The sequence below is a fragment of the Lynx canadensis genome, chromosome C1, assembly GCF_007474595.2.
Source record: "Lynx canadensis isolate LIC74 chromosome C1, mLynCan4.pri.v2, whole genome shotgun sequence".
Classification (NCBI taxonomy): domain Eukaryota; kingdom Metazoa; phylum Chordata; class Mammalia; order Carnivora; family Felidae; genus Lynx; species Lynx canadensis.
Genome location: NC_044310.1, coordinates 35,700,674 through 35,724,269, shown reverse-complemented (window position 1 = coordinate 35,724,269; position 23,596 = coordinate 35,700,674). Strand labels below are relative to the sequence as shown.

At 39.5% G+C, this 23,596-nt stretch overlaps 2 protein-coding genes across 4 annotated transcripts in view; one reads left to right on the top strand and one right to left on the bottom strand.

Moving 5' to 3' along the window:
• LOC115521873 (nuclear autoantigenic sperm protein) overlaps positions 1-23,596 on the bottom strand; it is a 42,796-nt gene that overhangs the window by 11,305 nt on the left and 7,895 nt on the right. For 2 of the 3 annotated variants that reach the window (XM_030327367.2, XM_030327365.2), the window contains exons 2-6: positions 22,310-22,327; positions 5,604-5,654; positions 3,741-3,851; positions 1,347-1,427; positions 301-410 (exon numbers count right to left, since the gene is read on the bottom strand). In XM_030327367.2, the coding sequence (XP_030183227.1) occupies positions 301-410; positions 1,347-1,427; positions 3,741-3,851; positions 5,604-5,654; positions 22,310-22,327 (371 nt within the window). The remainder of the gene's footprint in view (positions 1-300; positions 411-1,346; positions 1,428-3,740; positions 3,852-5,603; positions 5,655-22,309; positions 22,328-23,596) is intronic. The other variant, XM_030327366.2, reaches the window with a different exon arrangement.
• Positions 14,581-15,496, top strand: LOC115521875 (SIN3-HDAC complex-associated factor-like). Its single transcript, XM_032594291.1, is given in 2 exon segments — positions 14,581-14,811; positions 14,814-15,496. Coding segments are annotated over 2 exon segments (663 nt in total). The 5' UTR covers positions 14,581-14,639; the 3' UTR covers positions 15,305-15,496.

Here is a 23,596-nt window from a genome sequence, read left to right as displayed (position 1 = left end):
AAAATCACTGAGCTGCACAGACTTTTAAAATTTTTGCATCAGAAAAATATTTAAAGTTGTTGTATATTTAAAAGTATCAATTTAACACATTTATTGGGGAAATTAAGTTTTCCTCTTACAAAAGCCTGCTGTCAGTTTCAGTAATTGGCTACCTCCACTGTAGTCTCCACTAGATGCAGGTTATTTACCCCCTAGCAACTTAGGGAGAGACCATCCAGGATAGGGAGAGCCTTACTTCCATCATCTGTACACAAGAAATATACGTCGCATCTTCTGAATGTCACATGCAACTCCACATACCATCTATGTTATCATTATTTTCTACCAGAGATTCGTCTTCTGTTTTTTCTCCTTCCTCCTCTTCCACATGCACACCTTCCAGGGCATTTCCCAACACACCATTCTCCATTCTAGGAGAACAAAAGGAGAAAGCACCAGAGGTATGATGGATAGAACTAACAGTTTTTCTAAGACAAAAATTACAGTCCCATATTATAAAAGCAACAGAAGAGCAATCAAGCGCAGGGAATATAAGTTTTCAGAGACGAAAAGCAACAATCAAAACTAATATAAATTAAGACTGTAAAAGTACTGAAAGAAAAAAGCATACCCTTCATCCAGCCACCTAAAAAATACTGATGACTCTTGTCAAAAGAACAAAATCAATAAATATATTCCCTTTACATTATAGCCATTGTATTTCCTAAACTTCGCATCCACCTGCATTTCTCTAGATGGCTTAAAAACATTCTGGCAAGACTTTGATGACAAATCATGGGAATGATCTACAAATTAGAAAACTTACCAGATTAAACAGGGCACAAATTACTTGCTAGTTTGTGTACCCTCAATAGATTCTATTCTGGTTAATAAACTTCAGTGGAAAATACACAAGTTTCCAAGAGTTTAGACTACTTATGAGTTTTATTTACTAGAAATTCTCATATGCTAATGTTTTCAAATTGTCCTTCATTCAGTCCTTGTTAAGGATGATTGTTCTGGGCTGAGAGTGCTTTTAAGGATGACTGTTTTGGGATGAGAGTGTTTTTAAAAGTTCTCTCTATACTGGACTTCAATAAATTATTGACCATTCACTAATAGAAACGTCTCTGCCTCTAAAGAACACAAAAGTCAAAACCCATGCATAACTTTACTCTGCTTCAAGTGCCTTTGAAAACTTCCATCAATATGTCCTGTTCCTCCTAAACCCCCAGTTCACTTAGCTCATGTGAAATCACAAAGCTAGTAAACAATCCTGGCAAACAAAGAAACCTTAAGTTTTTAAAGAGACCATCATAATGTTACACAAAACACCCTACTTAAAAACTGTGGCTTAAAAGACATACCTTGCCAACTCCAGAAGTGATTTCCCATAGAAAAAGAAGGCTTCTCCACACTCATTAGCGGTCTCTCCATACTTCTTACCTCTACAAAGAGAAGAAACATCTAAGACCTGAATTAACATCTAGTCTAAAACATTCACTTCTAGTTCTTTAAACTCTAAAATGACATTTCTTCAGTAACACATCTCTCTAGGAAACCAATATTCCCCTCCTCTTGCTTTCAAGTCAAGGTCAAAGGGTTATTGCCTGGTCTCTCTACATATACATTCCAATTAACATCAATTTGCTATGGTTAGAGTATATAATCTTAAGAGACAAACTACATTAAATAGATATTTCTCCTGTTAGAAGATGGGTGTCAGTATAGGCCAGAATAGTTAAAGGACCTTTAGCTGGAACCTAAAAGACGAATAAAATATATGGAAAGACTTCATGTTATAGAGGGTAAGACTCTCTGGAGTCAGACTGTCTGGGTTCAAATCACATCTCTAAACTTCAGCTGTATAACCTTAGACTCACAGTGCCTTAATGTAGAAATGTTAAGAACTGCTCAAAGATCTAAGAATTGAATTAATGTATACAAAAGTACGATGCTTAGACATACAGACAGCACTATATGTAAGTTTTAGCTATTAATCTCTAGACAGGGTGGCTCAGATCATTAAGCATCCAACTCTTGATTTCGGCACAGGTCATCATCTCCTCATTGCGGAATGAAGCCCCATGTTGGGCTCCATGCTGATCCTGGACCCTGCTTGGAATTCTGTCTCTCCCTCTTCTCTTTGCCCCTCCCCCCATTCTCAAAGTGAATAAACAAGCATTAAAAAAAGCAAAAAAAAAAAAAGGAATTAGACACGATATTAATGCAGACCTCTAGGAATAAGATTCTGCTCTATTGGGAGAAGTAGTGGGGTTGAGACAAGAATGGACTGATACGACCCTGACTGAATAAGAAGGAATGAAAAAGCCAGAGGCTTTTAATCACTGTGAGCCTGAAACCCAGTTTTATTATAAGGATTTCTATTATAAGGAGGATTTCTTCAACTCAACTCCATATAACTACTCAACTCATCAGGGAACATGACTAACTTCAACTGCTACTGGTAACAGGATGTTACCTATATTGAGAAACTAGCTCAAACCAGGTCATAGGCTGAAAGGCTATTGCTTGAAGATTCAACTTAAATTTCTTCTCTTCCAGTTCCACGGATACATAAACTCTTTGGTTAAAATAAATCACTTTTGAGGCACTAAATAAAGCTAATCTGCTTCCTCATGATGTAGATATATATGGCCACCTAGTGGTAGCTGCCAACTTCCAGATAGTTGCAACAGAGAATAAAGGTGCTAACAATATGAAAACTTCTGCACTTATATCAGCATTAGTGGTAGGGTGGCCGTTATGGCTTACCTGGGACTTTTTTTTTTTTTTTAAGAGAGAAAAGAAAGCACTTGAGCAAGTGACGGGCGGGGGGGGGGGGGGTGGTGGTGAGGGAGGGAGGGAATTTTAAGCAGGCTCCATGCTCTGAGCCTGGGGGGGGGGGGGTGCTCGATCCCACCGTGGGATCATGACCTGATCTAAAATCACAAGTTGGTTGCTCAACTGAATTACCCACCCAGGAGCCCCTACGGCTTGCTTGGGACTTTGAGGAGTTTCCCCAGACACAGAACTTCCAATGTTAAATTAGAAAAGTCCCAGAACAGGGGCGCCTGGGTGGCTCAGCTGGTTGGTCGTCCAACTTCAGCTCATGATCTTGCGGCTTGTGGGCTCAAGCCCCGCATCAGGCTCTGTGCTGACAGCTCAGAGCCTGGAGCCTGCTTCGGATTCTGTGTATCTCTCTAGCTCCGCCCCTCCCCCACTCATGTTCAGGCACGTGCGCACTCTCTCCCTCTCTCAAGAATAAATAAAATATTAAAAAATAAAAAATTTAGAAAAGTCCCAGAACAAAGCAGGACAGGTTGGCCACCCTAATCAGTGGTGGTTGGAAAACAAATTACTTTACTCAGGAAAAGCAAAGACCAAAATTGCTCAGTGATATGTAAGTCACATCATTAGTTACAGGAATAAACTTGTACATGAAAAATATCCAATCTTTTAAAATTCTTTCCCCCACAAGACAACCATATATATACATATATATATACATATACATATATATTTGTATATATATATATGTATTTATATGTATTTGAGCAGAGAGAAAGGGAGAGAGAATCCTAAGCATGCTCCCCACTGACAGTGCAGAGCTCAATGCAGGTTCAGACCCCAAAACCATGAAATCATGACCTGAGCCAAAATCAAGAGTCAGACGCTTAACCGACTCAGCCATCCAGGCACCAGAAGACAACCTTTTAACAAACAAAATATAGCACATCATATCAAAACACAGTACTTACAAAAGACTAGCTGCTTCCTGGAATGCATTGACAGCTGCTGGAATATCCCCCATCACCAGATGTTTCTGTCCTAAACCCAACAGTTTCTTAGCTTCATTATCCACATCCAAACTGCAAGTAAAAAGTTTTTCAAGTGTCAAATACTGTTTAAAACCCACATTTTTTGGAATACCTGCTATGTATTTTTTTAATTTTTACTTTAGAGAGAGTGCAAGCAGGGAAGAAAGGCAGAGGGAAAAGAGAGAGAATCTTAAGCAGGATTCTTCACACACAGCATGGAGCCAGCATGGAGCTGGATCCCACGACCCTGGGATCATGACCTGAGACAAAATCAAGAGTTAGACAATCCACTGACTCACTCAGTGCCCTGAATACCTGCTACATTTAAACCATTATACTTTAACCTCTTTAAACCTCTGACCACTGTGGCAAGGCCTAGCTAACTCACATTTATTTATCACTATAAAATCAAAAGAAATCCTGGGACGCCTGGGTGGCTCAGTCAACTAAGCATTTAACTTCAGCTCAGGTCATGATCTCACGGTTCAAGAGTTCAAGCCCCACATGGGGCTCTCTGCTAGCAGCACAGAGCCCAGTTGGGATCCTGTCTCCCTCTCTCTCTGACCCTCTCCTGCTTGCTCTCTCTAAAAAATAAACACTAAATAAATAAACAAACAAACAAACAAACGTCCAGCTTCTGTTCAAGTCATGACCTCACGGCTCATGAGTATTCAAAGATAGGTTCGGGGCGCCTGGGTGGCGCAGTCGGTTAAGCGTCCGACTTCAGCCAGGTCACGATCTCGCGGTCCGTGAGTTCGAGCCCCGCGTCAGGCTCTGGGCTGATGGCTCGGAGCCTGGAGCCTGTTTCCGATTCTGTGTCTCCCTCTCTCTCTGCCCCTCCCCCGTTCATGCTCTGTCTCTCTCTGTCCCAAAAATAAATAAACGTTGAAAAAAAAAAATTAAAAAAAAAAAAAAAAAAAAAGATAGGTTAACATTTGCCAGGCATGTAATGAATAAGGAGAACTAAGTAACTTACAATTTAATATTTTAATCAATGTGGAAAACCAGAAGACATCGCTGTCAGGAGGATGCCATACTTTATATATTTTTTAAATTTTTAATGTTTATTTATTTTGAAAGAGATAGAGACAAGAGCGTGAGCAGGGGAGGGGCAGAGAGAAGGAGACACAGAATACGAAGCAGGCTCCAGGATCTGAGCTGTCAGCACAGAGCCCGATGTGGGGCTTGAACCCATGAACTATGAGATCATGACCTGAGCCAAAGTCGGACACTTAACTGACTGAGCCACCCAGGTGGCCCAAGACTATACTTTAAATTACACACAAGTATAGGGGCTTCTCTGGGTGGCTATGACCTCATGGCTCATGAGCTTCAGCCCTGTGTCGGGCTCTGTGCTTACAGCTCAGAGCCTCGAGCCTACTTCAGATTCTGTGTCTCCCTCTCTCTCTCTCTCTGCCCCTCCCCTGCTTGTGCTCTGTCTCTCTCTCTCTCTCAAGGGTGAATAAACATTTTAAAAAATAATAATTAAAAAAAAAATAATAATGATACTGTGGTGCCTGGGTGGCTCAGTTGGTTAAGCATCCGACTTCAGCTCAGGTCATGATCTTATGGCTTGTGGGTTCAAGCCCCACATCCAGCTCTGTCTTGACAGCTCAGAGCCTGGAACCTGCTTCGGATTCTGTCTCCTTCTCTCTCTGCCCCTCCCCCACTCATGCTCTGTTTCTCAAAAAATAAACATTAAAAAAAAATTTTTAATAAATAATGACACTGCCCTCAAGTTATATAGTTCTTAAGTTTATGTTCCAGAGATAAAATCTAACTGTACTCTGTAAACAATCTTACCTATCCACTTTATCTGCAGAGGTAGAGGGAGCAGGAGCATCTTCTTCAATCCTGTAATGAAACATTAAGAGGAAACAAAAATGAGGTTATTTTAAGCCTGGAAATTACATAAATTAAGAAAAATATAAAGCCATAAAAAGAGGGTGCCTGGGTGGCTCAGTTGGTTAAGCATCCGGTTCTTGACTTCAGCTCAGGTCATAGCTTATAGTTCATGGGTTCAACTCCATGTTGGGCCTTATGCTGGCAGTGTGGGGCCTGCTTGGGATTCTCTCTGCCCCTCCCCCACTCTCACACTCTGGCTCTCTCAAAATAAATTAAAAAAAAATTTTTTTAAAAAGCCTTAAGAAGGGGCGCCTGGGTGGCGCAGTCGGTTAAGCGTCCGACTTCAGCCAGGTCACGATCTCGCGGTCCGTGAGTTCGAGCCCCGCGTCAGGCTCTGGGCTGATGGCTCAGAGCCTGGAGCCTGTTTCCGATTCTGTGTCTCCCTCTCTCTCTGCCCCTCCCCCGTTCATGCTCTGTCTCTCTCTGTCCCAAAAATAAATAAACGTTGAAAAAAAAAAAAAAAGCCTTAAGAAGAGCCACCATTTATTAAATGCCTGATAGGATATTAAGATCTTAAAACCAATATTTACTTCTATTCAATCTTCACTCATTCAAATATCTGTTAAATACGTATTTGCTAGTCATGAGATATACTACAGTGATGGTCACATCCTAGCTTTAAGTTTATGATTAGGTGGATGAAAGTGAAGTATTTATTATAATGCAACATATGCATTACTGAAAAATCTCACATTCTGCTTAACTTCTCACTAAAAATAAGTTTTCTGTTCTTTAAAAAACAAAGAAGCAAAGTTTTCAAGAACATTCATTTTTTGAAAAGTTTTAATAAGTATCTTTAAAACATTTCATAGTTGTGGGGCACCTGGCTGGTTCAGTCAGTTGGGAATCCGACTGGTTCAAGTCATGATCTCATGGTTGCTGAGTTTAAGCCCTGCATCAGGCTCTGTGCGGACAGCTCAGAGCCTGGAGCCTGCTTCAGATTCTGTGTCTCCCTCTCTCTCTGCCCCTCCCCCACTTGCACACACTTGCCCTCTCTCAAAAAGAAACAGCATGCGCTTGCTCTCAAAATGAAACATTAAAAACTTTTTTAATTAAAAAAAAAATTTCATAGTGGCGTTTACTGAAAAGGCCTAGAAATAATGACCAACTCAGTAGCAATGAGTACCCCACCCCTAGCACCCAGACTATATGCCTAAAATCCCATTCCTCACTAAAAGGAACCAAGATTCCATTGAGAAGTTAACAGATTCTAAGCTGGGATAGGGAAAATACAAAGGTGACTTTGGCTTTCATGCCAGAAAGCAACAAAGGTATTTCTAATAACGACTTAGGAGTTCTATATACTTATGGTCATGCCAAAAGGAATTATAAAGCAAATATGGGGAATCCAGGGAAAAGCAGATGAGTAGTTCTTTGTGCCATTTTTGCAACTTTTCTATAAATTTGACATGTTTCATAATAATTTACAAAAATATTACAAAAGCAGATTCAAGAGCCAGCCTGGATAAAATCCCACTGGTGAAAAGAGTCAGTTTGAGCACCAAAAAAACAACAGCTACAATGGATTGAAAACTTCGAATATGTTTAAATCGATGCACTCTCAACGACACAAACAAAAACAAAGAACTCATTATCTTTGAAGAATAATAGGAAACCACTGCATTATTCTGAAAATTAGTAAATAAAGTGAGAGAAAAAGCTACAATACAATTGTATTTGCATTTTCTTTACAATACAGTTGTATTTAGACAGGCTTTAAGATATGGTTGATTTAAGTTACTAAGGAATCCTGTAGATTATCTGGTATTAACTTAAATTCTTGCCATTTTAACCTGCTCTACTATCAATTTTCATGTATATCCCAAAAGTAATATCCAGAGAAGGATATCATTTATATCATTTATAAATGTGCCCCCAAAGCACACCAGATCTCAAATGAGACCCAAGAATGCTGTTAACTGGTGAAATGGAGAAAAGGAAAAGAAAGAACACACAGAAAGAGGCAACCTGACTACTTTATACTACCTGACACTATACTGACAGTGCAGAGCCTGCCTGGGATGCTCGTGTGGGCACTCTCTCTTCCCTCCTTCCGCCTCTGTTTCTGCACCCCCTCCCCCCAATAATCTCTCTCTTAAAATAAATAAATTAAAAAAAATTTTTTTAAAGGAAGCTATAGGGGCGCCTGGGTGGCTCAATCAGTTAAGTCTCTGACTTTTGGTTCTGGTCATGATCTCATAGTTCATGGGTTCAAGCATCAGGGTCTGTGATGATAGCCCAGAGCCTGGAGCCTTCTTCAGATTCTGTTTCCCTCTCTGCTCCTCCCGTGCTCACACTCTGTCTCTCTCTCAAAAATAAAATAAACATTAAAAAGTTTTTTAAAAAAATAATGAAATAGGGGCGCCTGGGTGGCTCAGTCAGTTGAGCATCCAACTTCACCTCAGGTCATGATTTCACGTTCATGGGTTCAAGCCCCACATAGGGCTCTGTGCTGACAGTTCAGAACCTGGAGCCTGCTTCGGATTCTGTCTCCCTCTCTCTTTGCCCCTCCTGTACTCACACTCTCTCTCTCTAAAATAAACATTAAAAAAAATTGTTAATAAAAAATAAAATAATAATAGTAATAATAATTAAAATAAAAAGGAAGATATGGAAGATTAAAAGGGCTCTCCTATTAGACAATTACTGACTCTCTCACACACATACACACAGAATGGAGTCCATTAGTTTTTCAAACTGGACTTTCTTCTTGTTTAGCTGTAACAAACTTATAAAGAAATGAAATAACACAAGCAAAATGGACAAAACAAATGATCAATGAAAAAACAGCTTACTCAATTCAGTAAATATTTAAATTCAACAGACATTTTAATTTTAGTGCCTACTGTATGCATTGGAGACTGTCTCCAACCAAACATTAAAACAGTAGAGGGGACACTTGTTTAGAAGGACAGAGAAAGGGAGAAGAGATTACATGACAGGTGGGGACTAACTATATTGGAGTCAGAGTCCTAGAAAATGCTTAAATGCTTTGAAGATTAAAATAAAATTAAAAAAAAAAAGTCAGTTACTTTCAGCAGAATCCCAAATCTTTGCTTCCAACTCCTAATCCTTTTGTGAATATATTAGTCAACAAGTTTGATGAAAAGCCCTGAGGAATGGGGAAAAACCGGGTTGAAAATAGAGACTTCAAAGCTAGAGCCATAGGGACGAGGCACAGTTTAAAACGCAGTATTTAGCTGCAGGTAAGTAAGCAGACAGATAATCTGCCCAGAATCCTGGAATTATGGCTTTGGATCCTTATCTACAACTGACCTAGCCAGTGATGTGTAACCCCTTAGTGAAGTTAGTCATTCTGGGCAGATTCCAACACATAGCTCCTCAAATTACCAGTGGTTGAAGGACCAGATTTTTTATTTCCAGTGTATAACAGATGGGTTTTTTGTTGTTAACAATCACTCCTTGCTGTATTTTTTAAAATTTATTTATTTCAGGGGCGCCTGGGTGGCTCGGTGGGGTAAGCGTCCGACTTCGGCTCAGGTCACGATCTCACAGTCTGTGAGTTCGAGCCCCACGTCAGGCTCTGTGCTGACCGCTCAGAGCCTGGAGCCTGTTTCAGATTCTGTGTCTCCCTCTCTCTCTGCCCCTCCCCTGTTCACGCTCTGTTTCTGTCTCAAAAATAAATAAACGTTAAAAAAAATTTAAAAAAAATTTATTTATTTTTAGTAATCTCTATACCCAATGTGGGGCTCAAACTCACAACCCTGAGATCAAGAGGCATATATATGCTCTTCCAACTGAGCCAGCCAGGCACCCCATCAAATGGATTTTTATAAAATAATGCTCACTCCAGGGGTACCTGGGTGGCTCAGGTGGTTAGGCATCCGACTCCTGATTTCCACTGAGGTCATAATCTTGCAGTTGTGAGATCAAACCTGCACTGAGCATGGAGCCTACTTGGGATTCTCTCTGCCTCTTGTTCTCTGCCCTCCCCCACTCACACTTTCTCAAAATAAATTTTAAAAAATTATGCTTACTCCAAATTTTTATACCTCTCTCTCTGTAGACCAGTAACAAACAGTTCACAAACCACATTAGTCTATGGACCACACAATGTGGTAGTAACATTAAATGTCCAAACAGAGTATGAGCACTAAAAACAAACACATGAATACTACATATACATGCTACAAACATTGAGGTACTCCAGTGGCAACAAAAATACACAAAATGTTTTATATCCCACACAAATGAGGGGTAAGTTGCAGTACTATTTAACTTTCACTGTTAGCCATGATGGAAGTTAACAGGTACCAGATTCACCCTCCCACCTCAAACAAATAAAAAAAATGGCCAAGTACATGAAACATCAGTTTTCAACACTGAACAGTAGTAGCACAGGACAGTGATCTGAGAGAAGGGAAACAAATGAGATGAGTCCTACAAGTGTCCCCAACTTACTGCCTACAGAATTTTGTTCACAGCATAGAGGAGCAACCCAAAAGGAGTATTGTCTCACAGAATTGAGACAAGAGTTTGGGGCTTGGAGAGGCCTTGGTGGCTAGAATTTACAGGACAGAATGAAGAGATAGCAAGCTCAGATATCTGCAGAACATTCCCTCCAGCCTTTGGCTAACTGCTAATCAGCTTCTGCTTGAGAAAACTGAGGCCTATATAAGAATTACTTAGAAATGAGTAGATGAAACAATCTTCAGATATCACATAGGGTCTAGAATAACTCATGTTCCCAATAGCCAAGGTAGAAAGACCTATACCACACAGGGCAAGTACTGCTTTAGTAATGGAGTTAAATTAACACTGGAGACCTGTTCCAGGCCTGCCTAACAAAATATAAAGGCAATCCTCAATAGGACCAAACTGTTTCCAATAACTGCCTCCCAGAGTCAAAACAAACAACATACATACAGGGGCACCTGGGTGGTTCAGTCCGTTGAGTGTCTGACTTGATTTTGGCTCAAGTCATGATCCCAGGGTTGTGGGATCAAGCCCTGCATGTGGCTCCTGCTTAAGATTCTCTCTCCCCCGCTCTCGTCCCTCTCCCCCACTCATGTTCATCAAAACAAAACACACACAAAAAACAAAACCCCAGCACTGCAACAAACCTCACAATGTCTGGTAAGTTACATAAGTAAAAAATTATCAGGCAAACGAAGAAGCAAGGAATTAAAATCCATAATAAAGAAAGGATATTCAATAGAAACAGACCCAAAAAGGACAAAGATGACAGAACTAGACAAGGACATTAAGACAGTTACTTAAAATGTATTTCACATGCTCTGGGGCATTTGGGTGGCTCAGTCAGTTGAGAGTCCAACTTCAGCTAAGGTCATGATCTATCTCATGGTTTGTTGAGTTCAAGTCCCACATAGGGCTCTCTGCTATCAGCACAGAGCCTGCTTCAGATCCTCTGTTGCCCTTGCCCCCGAGCATCTCTCAAAAATAAATAGAAAAATTTAAGAAAATGTATTCCACATACTCAAGAATGTAAAGCAAAGCATGAGCAGGAGAGAAATAGAAGATACTTTAAAAAACAAAGAGAAAGACTCAAGTCAAAACTTCTGGAGACAAAAATACACTTAATAGGATTAACATCAATCAGACTGTGAAAAAGAACATTATCAGGAATTAAAGATACTTGGGGCGCCTGGCTCGCTCAGTCAGAAGTGCATGTGACTCTTGATCTTGGGGTTGTGAGTTTGAGACCGATATTGAGTATAGAGATTACTTAAATAAACAAACTTAAAAAAAAAAGAATTCAAAAACAGCAGTAGAAACTACCTAAATGAAAACACAAAGATTTAAAAAAAACAAAAGAACAGGGGTGCCTGGGTGGCTCATTCAGTTACGTATCTGTCTTCTTGGTTTCTGCTCAGGTCATGATCTCACAGTTCATGAATTCGAGCCCCGCATGAGGCTCTCTGCTTTGGATCCCATCTCCCTCTCTCTGCCTCTCCACTGTTCTCTTTCTCTCTCAAGAATAAATAAACATTAAAAAAAAAAATAGAACTTTCTGAGTATGAAACACTAAGCATACAAACATACATGTTGACTGGCTGCCTGAAGGGATATGGATGGGAAAGGAAATATTTTTTTTTAACGTTTATTTATTTTTGAGACAGAGAGAGACAGAGCATGAACGGGGGAGGGTCAGAGAGAGGGAGACACAGAATCTGAAACAGGCTCCAGGCTCTAAGCTGTCAGCAGAGCCGGACGCGGGGCTTGAACTCACTGACTGTGAGATCATGAACTGAGCCGAAGTCGGCTGCTTAACCGACTGAGCCACCCAGGCGCCCCGGGAAAGGAAATATTTAAAGGAATGGAGGAAAATACTTAAATGATGGCAAAACCAAAACAAACACAATAAAAACAATAAGCAGTAAGTTTACAAAATAAACAATGGCAGAAAACTTGCCAGTTTTGATGAAAAGTATAAATCTCAGATCCAAAAAACAAGCCCCAAGCAAAAGAAATATGAAAAAACACACACCAAAGCATTTCATAAATTGCTAAAAGGACTTGTGGCTGGCTCAGTTGGTATGGCATGCAACTCTTAATCTCAGGGTTGTGGGTTCCAGACCCACGCTGGGTGTAGGAATTATTTAAAAATAAGTCTTTAAAAAAAATTTTTTTTTAACATTTATTCATTTTTGAGAGTGACAGAGACAGAGCATAAGCAGGGGATGGGCAGTGAGAGGGAGACATAGAATCCGAAGCAGGCTCCAGGCTCCCAGCTGTCAGCACAGGGCCGGACGCGGGGCTCAAACTCATGGACTGCGAAATCATGACCTGAGCTGAAGTCAAACGCTTAACCAACTGAGCCACCCAGGCACCCCAAAAATAAAAGTCTTTTTTAAAAGTTTCAGAAAACCAGTGATGGGGGGAAAAAAACATAAAAATCAGGCAAAAGGAAAAAAAAGAGACTTGTATAATCAGAGTAACAAATTTAAGAATGACAACTTGTTAGAAACAATGTAAACCAAAACATAGTAGTCAGATCTCTAAAATGGGGGAGGGGGAGGGGTGGGCAAAACACAAAAAAATATCAACCTATTTTGTAGCTAATGAAGTATCTTTCAAATACAAGAAATAAATCCTCTTCATGAAAAAAATACTAAAAGAAGTCTAGACAGAGAAAAAATAATACCGGGTAGAAATTTGGATCTACACACCCAAAAAAAGAAGTTTGTATATACATAAATAAAAAGCATTGACAACAGTAAATGAGGATTGTAAATATATCTTTATTTATATAAATTTTTATATTTTATATATTTATATATATTTTTTAAAATATATATAATAAATTATATATATTTATAAATAATATCTTTATGTTTTAAAACTTTTTTTTTGAGAGAGAGACAGTGAGCAGGGGAGGGTGAGAGAGAGAGAAAGAGAGACACATAGAATCCAAAGCAGGCTCCAGGCTCTGAGCTGTCAGCTCTAACCAAAGGTGAAAAATCTACACACTGGAAACTATAGAAAGCTTATGAAAGAAATTGAAGACACACACACACACACAGGAAAAATATTCCATGCTCCTGGATTGGAAGAACAAATACTGTTAGAACGTCATTACTACCCAAAGCAATCTACACATTCAATACAATCCTTATCAAAGTAACACCAGCATTCTTCACAGAGCTACAACAAACAATCCTAAAATTTGCAGGGAACCAGAAACGACCCAATAGCCAAAGCAATCCTGAAAAAGAAAACCGAAACCGGAGTCATCACAATCCCGGACTTCAAGATGTATTGTATTACAAAGCTGTAATCAAGACAGTATGGTACTGGCACAAAAGCAGACATTCAGATCAATGGAACAGAATAGAGAACCCAGAAATGGACCCACAAACGTATGGCGAACTAATCTTTGACAAAGCAGGAATTGAATATCCATTGAAATAAGACACTCTCTTCCGCAAATGGTACTGGGAAAACTGGACAGTGACATGCAGCAAAATGAACCTGGACCACTTTCTTACACCATATACAAAAATAAACTCAAAATGGATGAAAGACCTAAATGTAAGACAGGAAGCCATCAAAATCCTCGAGGAGAAAGCAGGTAAAACCTTTTTGACTTCGGCAGCAGCAATTTCTTACTCAACATGTCTCCAGAGGCAAGAAAAACAAAAACAAAAACAAACTATTGGGACTTCATCAAAATAAAAAGTTTTTGCACAGCAAAGGAGACAATCAGCAAAACTAAAAGGCAACCTACAGAATGGGAGAAGATATTTGCAAACGACATATCAGATAAAGGGTCAGTATCCAAAATCCATAAAGAACTTATCAAGCTCAACACCCAAAAAACAAATAATCCACTGAAGATATGGGCAAAAGACAGGAATAGACACTTCTCCAAAGAAGACATTCAGATGGCTGACACATGAAAAAATGCTCAACATCACTCATCATCAGGGAAATACAAACTAAAACCACAATGAGATACCACCTCACACCAGTCCGAATGGCTAAAATGAACAACTCAGGCAACAACAGATGTTGGCGAGGATGCAGGGAGAGAGGATCTCTTTTGCACTGCTGGTGGGAATGCAAACTGGTGCAGCCACTGTGGAAAACAGTATGGAGGTTCCTCAAAAAATTAAAAATAGAACTACCCTACGACCCAGCAATTGCACTAGTAGGTAGAAACAGGTGTGCTGTTTCAAAGGGGCATGTGCACCCCAATGTTTATAGCAGCGCTATCAACAATAGCCAAAGTATGGAAAGAGCCCAAATGTCCACTGACCGATGAATGGATCAAGAAGATGTGGGGTACACACACACACACACACACACACACACACACAATTGAGTATTACTAGGCAATCAAAAAGAATGAAACCTTGCCATTTGCAACTACATGGATGGAGCCAGAGGGTGTTATGCTAAGCAAAATTAGAAAAAGACAGGATTTTGGAAGACTATTGCCCAGAAGAAAAGATGTTTGGTTTTCACAAGCCAAAGTTGTACCGAAGTATAGAGGGCTGCTGTATTTGCAGAGCTAAGTCCTCCAGTTCTTGATTCACTGACAGTAAACGCTATGAAAAGGACTTCCAGAGCTCTTTTGGGTCGCATGAGACTGGTTCAGGAGACATCTGTAATGCCTGTGTCCTGTTGTGAAAAGATGGAAGAAATTGCCAGCAGGATCACAAAAAAACTGGAATCATGTGGTAGATGCAAGGGCAGGACCCAGTCTGAAGACAACATTGAAACCAAAGAAAGTGAAAACTTTATCTGGAAACACGATAAAAAGCAACCAAATCAGTAAACTACAGAAGGAATTCAAACGTCACAATTCTGATGCTCACAGTACCACCTCAAGTGCCTCCCCAGCTCAGTCTCCTTGTTATAGTAACCAGTCAGATGACGGCTCAGATACAGAGATGGCTTCTGGCTCTAACAGAACGCCAGTTTTTTCCTTTTTAGATCTCACATACTGGAAAAGACAGAAAATACGTTGTGGGATTATCTATAAAGGCCGTTTTGGAGAAGTTCTCATTGACACACATCTATTCAAGCCTTGCTGCAACAATAAGAAAGCAGCTGCTGAGAAGCTGGAGGAGCAGGGGCCAGAGCCTCTGCCCATCTCCACTCAGGAGTGGTGACTGAGGTTTAGGTAGAAGGGGAACAAAAAAACGATTTAAATTTTGGAAAGAAAACAAAGCAACAAAACCCTCCTATTTTTAACTTGGATACCTGCTATTCTGCCAAAAGACACTTTCTAGAATAGTTTTGAATGGGTTGTTATTTCTCCTCCAGTTCCACAAACTCTGAAGCCAGTGTCTAGCTTACTAAAAGAAAAAAAGTATACATAATATTTAAGATGCTGAGTATTTCACAGGAAAGCTGATGCTGCTGTAAAGTGCTCTTTAAGTCTTTTTTTTTTTTTAATCCCCTTCTAATGAATGAATCTAGGGGAATTTCAGGGGACAGAGATGGGATTTGTTGTATGATAAACGTATGTAGTTTTAGTCTTTCTATATTGAGAAGCAGTGTTGGGCATTTTTAAGATGGCTGGCTATACTTGTTTTCCTTCATGATAATAAATTTGTCGTAACTCAGTAACATGGACTTGCCCCAAGAGGTAGTTGTCAATAATTTAAGGTCTTGCCAAGGTTCTGATGATTCAAACCTGTACTACTGAATATTAAGCAGGACAGACTAAGCTCTCTGGTGCAAATGCCTCGAAGGAGTAGTTTCTAACCATACAGAGAGGTAACTTGAGTGTATATGTTGCATCCTCTGTCACCTCCCTCCATATTCATTTTTGATAAAGATTTTTATCTATATTGAAACTTCTAAAGCAGAATCAAAGCTCCTCTGGGGAAATGTCAAGTTTTAGGATGAGCAATCCTAAATGAAGAGAACCAAAGCATTACCGCATGGTAGAGATCACATTCTATTAAAAATGTTAAATTATCTAAAAAAAATGTGCACGTCTTCAGGATGGCACATACAAAAAACAAAGGTTAATGCTGCTTGGGGCACATTTCTTAGAGGGCTTGCCTAGTGTGTAAATAATTGACTTTTGTTTGTGTTACATGACTGGTGACTTCATTGAAAATCTGCGCAATTCAGTTTTAGCTCTGGATTACTTCAGTTGACCTTTGTGAAGGTTTTGTCTATGTAGAGTGAGTTGGGGTTGTTTGACTGGTTTTAACCTATTAGGGTCTGGGGTTTTTGTTTTTTTTTTCCACTCTATATTAAAGTAAAATTCTAAAAGAAAAGAGGTGTGTGTTAATGCTGAGTGGGCTGGTTTAGGTTTGACTTCTTTTAGTCAGGCTTTGTGAACATTGAGATGTTAGATGATGCATCCTGAACACGGAGCTCTTTGATTCCAAAATCTTCATTTGAGGCCTTTTTACCTGAACCCAAACCAAAGTACTGTCATTGCCTCTTTTAAATTTTTTTTTTTCCAACGTTTATTTATTTTTGGGACAGAGAGAGACAGAGCATGAAGGGGGGAGGGGCAGAGAGAGAGGGAGACACAGAATCGGAAACAGGCTCCAGGCTCTGAGCCATCAGCCCAGAGCCCGACGCGGGGCTCGAACTCACGGACCGCGAGATCGTGACCTTCATTGCCTCTTTTCTAAACGTTCAGGAATAACCTATCACCGGTTCAGACCTCTCATAATTAGGGAGGAGCATTTGCCTACCTTATAATAACATGACTCAGTGATTATTTTTAAAACTGGATTTTAAAAATTAGATAGTATAAATAACAGTAAGGAGTGAGCCATTTTTTACGGGCACCATATAGTTTTATAATTCTTTTTTTTTTTTTTTTTAATTTTTTTTTTTCAACGTTTTTTTTTTTTTTTTTTTTATTTTTTATTTTTGGGACAGAGAGAGACAGAGCATGAACGGGGGAGGGGCAGAGAGAGAAGGAGACACAGAATCGGAAACAGGTTCCAGGCTCTGAGCCATCAGCCCAGAGCCCGACGCGGGGCTCGAACTCACAGACTGCGAGATCGTGACCTGGCTGAAGTCGGACGCTTAACCGACTGCGCCACCCAGGCGCCCCTAGTTTTATAATTCTTAATCTAAACTTAAAATTTTATATTTCTTCCTTATGGCAAAACTACAAGCCACCATATGCACAGATTACACCATGAGTTGGGTTGGCTCTCCCACAGCCTCTGAGGTGAATTACAAGAGTCCCAGCCATTATCATATTCCTCCTGTTGTTTCCAAATGTGTTTTTTTTATTTTTTTGTACATTTTGGCTACAGTATTGGTGGTAGAATATACTATAATATGGATCATCTCTACTTCTGTATTCATTTATTACCAGACCTCAACCACAGCCTTCTTTTTCCCCTTCCACCTCTTTGCCTGTAGGATGTACTATATGTAGTCATGCACTTTGTATTAATATATTAGAAATCTACAAATCTGTTTTGTACTTTTTATACTGTTGGATACTTATAATCAAAACTTTTACTAGGGTATTGAATAAATTTAGTCTTACTAGAAAATAAAAAAAAAATTAGAGAAAGAAAATGGCCTATGACTTCACTCATAGGAGGAATTTAAGATACAAAACAGATGAACATAAGGGAAGCAAAAATAAGAACAGGGAGGGGCAGGGTGTCTGTTGATTAAGAATCAGACATCAGCTCAAGTCATGATCTCACACTTCATGGGTTTGAACCCCATATCTGGGTCTTTTCATTCCAGCTTGGAGCCTGGAGCCTACTTCGGATTGTCTCCCTCCCTCTCTGCCCTTCCCCTGCTCGTGCTCTCTCTCAAAAATAAATAATAAAACATTAATTAATTAATTAATAAAACAGGGAGGGGGACAAAAGACTCTTAAATATAGAGAACAAACTGAGGGTTGCTGGAGGGGTTGTGGGTGGGTGGGGATGGGCTAAATGGGTAAGGGGCATTAAGGGGCATTAAGTGCTTGTTGGGCCAAGCACTGGGTGTTATTTATACATAAGGGATGGATGAATCACTGGAATCTACTTCTGAAATAATTATTGCACTATATGCTAACTTGGATATAAATTTAAAAATAAATAAAATTAAAAATAAACAAACAAACATACAAACAACTCTCTCCATAGCATGTATCTTTTGAAAAACAGTTACTTTCTCATTTGTTAACAGATCAATTTTATCTTAGGGCACCTGGCTAGCTCAGTCAGTACAGCAGACAACTCCTGATCCTGGGTGGTGAGTTCAAGCCCCACATTGGGCCAAGAGCTTACTTAAAAACAAAACAAAACAAAACAACACAACATTATCTTGAACAGTTTATTTTCAAAGTATCTGCTAATGGGTTTACTACTGACAGCCATTGTTTTCAACCTAATGTGGCTAACAAAGAGCTAGGAATACAAACTATAAAAGGGTCAATTCTGCTATTGTCTTGCTATTTGTGCTTGCATTATCACCTTCAATCCACCATTTCTAAGCCCAGAATCTTTTAAACACATTGTCCATTTTTATAAGAGCTAGTTTAAAACTGGAAAAAAAAGTCCTATCTAGACTTACCATGGTGATCATTTGGTAATATGTACGAATGTTGGATTGCTATGTTGTACACCTGAAACTACTGTCAATTATATCTCAATTTCTTTAAACCTTATCTTAATGGGTAAAGATGTGGCACATGTACATAATGGAATACTACTCAGCCATAAACAAGAGCAAGATCCTGGTGCCTGGATGGCTCAGCTAGTTAAGCCCCCAACTCCTGGTTTCAGCTCAGGTCATGATCTTGTGGGTCTCCCCCACATCGGGCTCTGCGAGCCTACTTGGGATTTCTCTCTGCCACTCCCTGGCTCATTTTCTCTCTCAAAATAAATAAATAAAACTTAAAGAAAAAAAAAAAAGGGAGCAAGATCTTGGGGTGCCTGGGTGGCTCAGTCGGTTAATCATCCAACTCTTGATTTCAGCTCAGATCATGATCTCACAAATCCTGAGTTCGAGCCCCACCCTGGGCCCTGCACTGACAGTGCAGGAGCCTGTTTGGGATTCTCTCTCCCCCTCTCTCTCTGCCCCTCCCCTGCTTGTGTGCTTGCTCTCTCTCTCTCTCTCTCTCAAAATAAATAAAAGAAAAAGCAAGATCTTGCCATCTACAACACCATGGATGGATCTAGAGGGTATAATGCTAAGTGAAATAAGTCAGAGAAAAACAAGTAACATTTTAGTCTTATGTGGAATTTAAGAAACAAAACAAATGAACAAAGAAAAAAGAGACAAATCAAAAAACTGGACTCTTAACTAGAGAGAACAAATTGATGGTTACCAGAGGGAAGGTGGGGGGGGGGGAGGGTGAAATAGGTGAAGGGGATTGAGACTACACTGATCGTGATGAGCACTGAGTAATGTATAGAATTGAACTGCTATATTCACTGCTACACCTAAAACTGATATAGCACTGTAGGTTAATTACACTGGAATTAAAATTTTTGAAGTAAAAATAACAATAAATCACCCTACAGATATACTAGTCCATGGTTTATTACAAGGTATTCACTGTAGCACTATTTGTAATAATACTGGAAACAACTCAAATGTCTATCAATAGCAAATTTGTTATGAGATACTCACAGAATAGAATACAAGGCAGTCATAAAAAGTTAAGGGGAGCCTGGGTGGCTCACTCAGTTAAGTGTCTAACTTCATTCAGCTCAGGTCATGATCTCACAGTTCGTGAGTTTGAGCCCCACATTGGACTCTGCACTGACGGTGCAGAGCCTGCTTGGGATTCTCTCTCTCTCCCTCTCTCTCTGCCCTTCCACTCTCTCTCAAAATAAATAAAATTTAAAAAAAAAATTGAGAAGGGGTGCCTGGGTGGCTCAGTCGGTTGAGCATCTGACTTTGGCTCAGGTCATGATCTCGCAGTCCGTGAGTTCGAGCCCCTCATCGGGCCCTGTGCTGACAGCTCAGAGCCTGGAGCCTGTTTTAGATTCTGTGTCTCCCTCTCTCTCTCACCCTCCCCTGTTCATGCTCTGTGTCTCAAAAATAAATTAAAAAAAAAAAAAATTAAGGAAAATTTAAGGTAACTATGCTGATGAATGATCTCCAAGACATATTGCTAAATGTTCAGAAATGTGTCAAATAGGCTACCATTTATACAACAATGTAGAATTAATAACTACATACCATTTGTTTTTATATGCAGAAGGTTGTCTTTGAGGAACATATAATAAATTCCCACTTGAGAAGAAAAACTATGCGACTAGAAAATAAGGGGTAGAAGGACATTTCACTGTATAACGATCCTTATGGATTTTGAATCAGGAATGTATTTTCTATTAAAAATTAAAATATTTCTTAAAAATCTGATATCTGCCAATATGGCCTTACCTTCTCACACAATCAGCTGGAGCTAAATAGTGACCACTCACTTTAAGGAAGGAGAATGTACTACAATCCCCATCACTTTTTTTTTTTTTTTTTTTTTAATGTTTACTTCTTTTTGAGAGAGGGAGACAGAGAATCCCAAGCAGGCTCTGCGCCATCAGCACAGAGCCAATTCTGGGTTTGAACTCACAAACTGTGAGATCATGACCTGACTCAAAATAAAGAGTCAGATGCTGGGGCGCCTGAGTGGCTCAGTCAGTTAAGCGTCTGACTTCGGCTCAGGTCATGATCTCAAGGTTCATGAGTTCGAGCCCCGCATCGGGCTCTGTGCTCACAGCTCAGAGCCTGGAACCTGCTTCAGATTCTGTGTCTCCCTCTCTCTCTGGCCCTTCCCCTCTTGAGCTCTGTCTCTCTCTCAAAAATAAATAAACATTAAAAAAAATAATAATAAAAATAAAGAGTCAGATGCTTAATCGACTTAGCCAGCAGCCCCCCCTGCCATTACTTATTTTTATCTGGCCCTCTAAGCTTAACATTTCTAAATTCTGTTATAGAACACCACACTACTAAACATTGGTAACTGTCTGGAAATGAGAAAAGGAGAGAGCCCAGAATTCTTATTTCTGGGGTTGGGAAACTTGAGTGCTATCCAACCAAAATAAGGTACAAGAACATTAGTGAAAATTGGAAGACTTAGGTTTTAAGACAAGTTGATTTTGAAGTGCTTATCGAACAACTAAACGGATAACATCCAATAGGCAATTCAGAGCAAACATTTGACTGCCAAACATAATACATGCAGCACCTATTCATTTTCATTTAATCCTCTCACAAAAAACAAAAACAAAACCTGTGGCAGATGGCAATGCTCCTATTTTACAGAGAAATTACTTATCTAAGTAAATAAGTGATTTAGTAACCTATATGACCCTATCACATTTCATAGTATATTTCAATTGCCTATTGACCTTCTGTACTGTGCAAGAGGATTAAGCTTTAAGGAAAAACATCCTATCTCTCTCATTCTAGCTGTATACTAGTACCAGGCACAAGGTCTGGCACCTAGTCAGTATTTGTTAAAATAAGTGACCAATTCTGAATCACTAGGGTAGGATTAGGGCAAGTGACTTTGCCACTTAGCATGTGAGGTGCTTCAGTTTCATCAACTATAATTAATAGTACCTAACTCCTAGGGTTTGTTTTGAAAATCAAATGAGAAAGTTCATAAAGTACTTCATTCAAGGCTTGACATATAACAAATCAATAACAGCAATTATCAACAATGAAACAGAGGTAAGGAATAGAGGTAGTATCAAAGGGAAATAAAATTAGGAGGTAATGACTGGTATCAGCTGCAGCAAAAAAGTTAAGAAGTAAAAAGCTAAGAATAAGACTAATTTAGCATGTAGACAATCAATGATTACTTTTAGTAATGTTTAGAAGGCATGAAGGGAAAGAAGCTGGACTGATACAAGCTGAACTAATGTGTATACTCACTGCATACCTGCCCTATTAGATTGTGTATGATGACCAGAAACTGAGACTCTGAATTCATCTTTGTATCTCTAAAACCTAACATATTAAAATATATGGTAAAATCCTGGTTTGTGAGCATAGTTTATTCAAGAAACATGCTTATAACCCAAAGCACTTGTATATCAAAGCGAATTTCCCCATAAGAAACAATGGAAACTCAGATGATTTGTTGTACATCCCAAAAATATTCATACAAAATAGGTTAATACTGTAATGCAAAATAATAAAGAAAAATAAACATATTAACCTTCACTTACCTTTGAAAATCTTCATGGCTGGTGTGAAGGAGAGAAGAGAGAGGAGGATTATTATTGTATAGGATGACTTTCGCTATGACGAATAGAATCAGTTATCTACTGGTTCAATGGATTCTTCTCCTGCATAGGGGCCAGTGTATACACTGGCACAGATGGTGACTACAGGACAGTATTAATTAATAAACTCTTGTCATATACTGTATTTAACGTAACTGGCAAGGGGCACTGGGGTGGCTCAGTTGGTTGAGTGTCCGACTTGGGCTCAGGTCATGATCTCACAGCTTGTGAGTTCGAGCCCCACGTCAGGCTCTGTGCTGACAGCATGGAGCCTAGAGCCTGCTTTGGATTCCATGTCTCCCTCTCTCTCTGCTCCTAACCCACTCACATTCTGTCTCTGTCTCTCTCAAAAATAAATAAACATTAAAAAAAAAATTTTTTTTAAATGTAACTGGCAATAAGGCAGCACAGGAAAGGGTCTATATCTGCAGGCAGCCTGACCTAGAATGAAGCAAATCATTCCTGAGCTTACTCTTGTGTTGAAAAGCAAAGGACTGTCCATAGGTGCTTTGAAGTGACAAAAAATACAGTAGTGCCAGGTGTGGGGTACCGTCCAATGTTCTGAAAAAAATCACTGATCTCTGCCAAATACCACAGCCTGAGACCAAGCATCTGAGCATAGGAGACAATCACCCATAATCCCGCAGTGAGAGAAGAACCATTGGTTCAATTGTGATGTGATATTCAGCACCACGTACTACTAGTATTGCAAGACATTACTCATTTATCAAGTTAAATTTTATGAGAAATGTTTGCTCGTCTTGCAGAACACTCACAGAACAAGTCACTCACAATCTAAGGTTTTACTGTATATTAAATATATCTGCTAAATGGTTAAACAGAAAGGAAAAAAAGGGGATCTAGGAAGGCAGATTCTTGTCTAAAGAAGTTTGGCTCTCAATTGGAAGAAGCTAAACAGATAGATGATGGAGTAATGGTTTTTAAATGCATTCATGTTAGGACGTTTGAATGCAAGAGATGCTGCCATGTGAGGGGAAAGGGGAAGCATCAAGAGACCAAATAGGTAATTGCTGCTGAACAATTAAATATTCGGGGGGGGGGGGGGAAGGGGGGAATCTCCAATGGTTATCTTCAAGATGTTTTTTAATATAAACCCCCTATGAAGACACTGTACTATATTCAGACTTTTCTTGTATAAAACCTTTAAGTTCCACAAGAGGGAGGTCTCAACCCTCTAACCATCTATTTTGTGTCTGTTATTACCAAGCA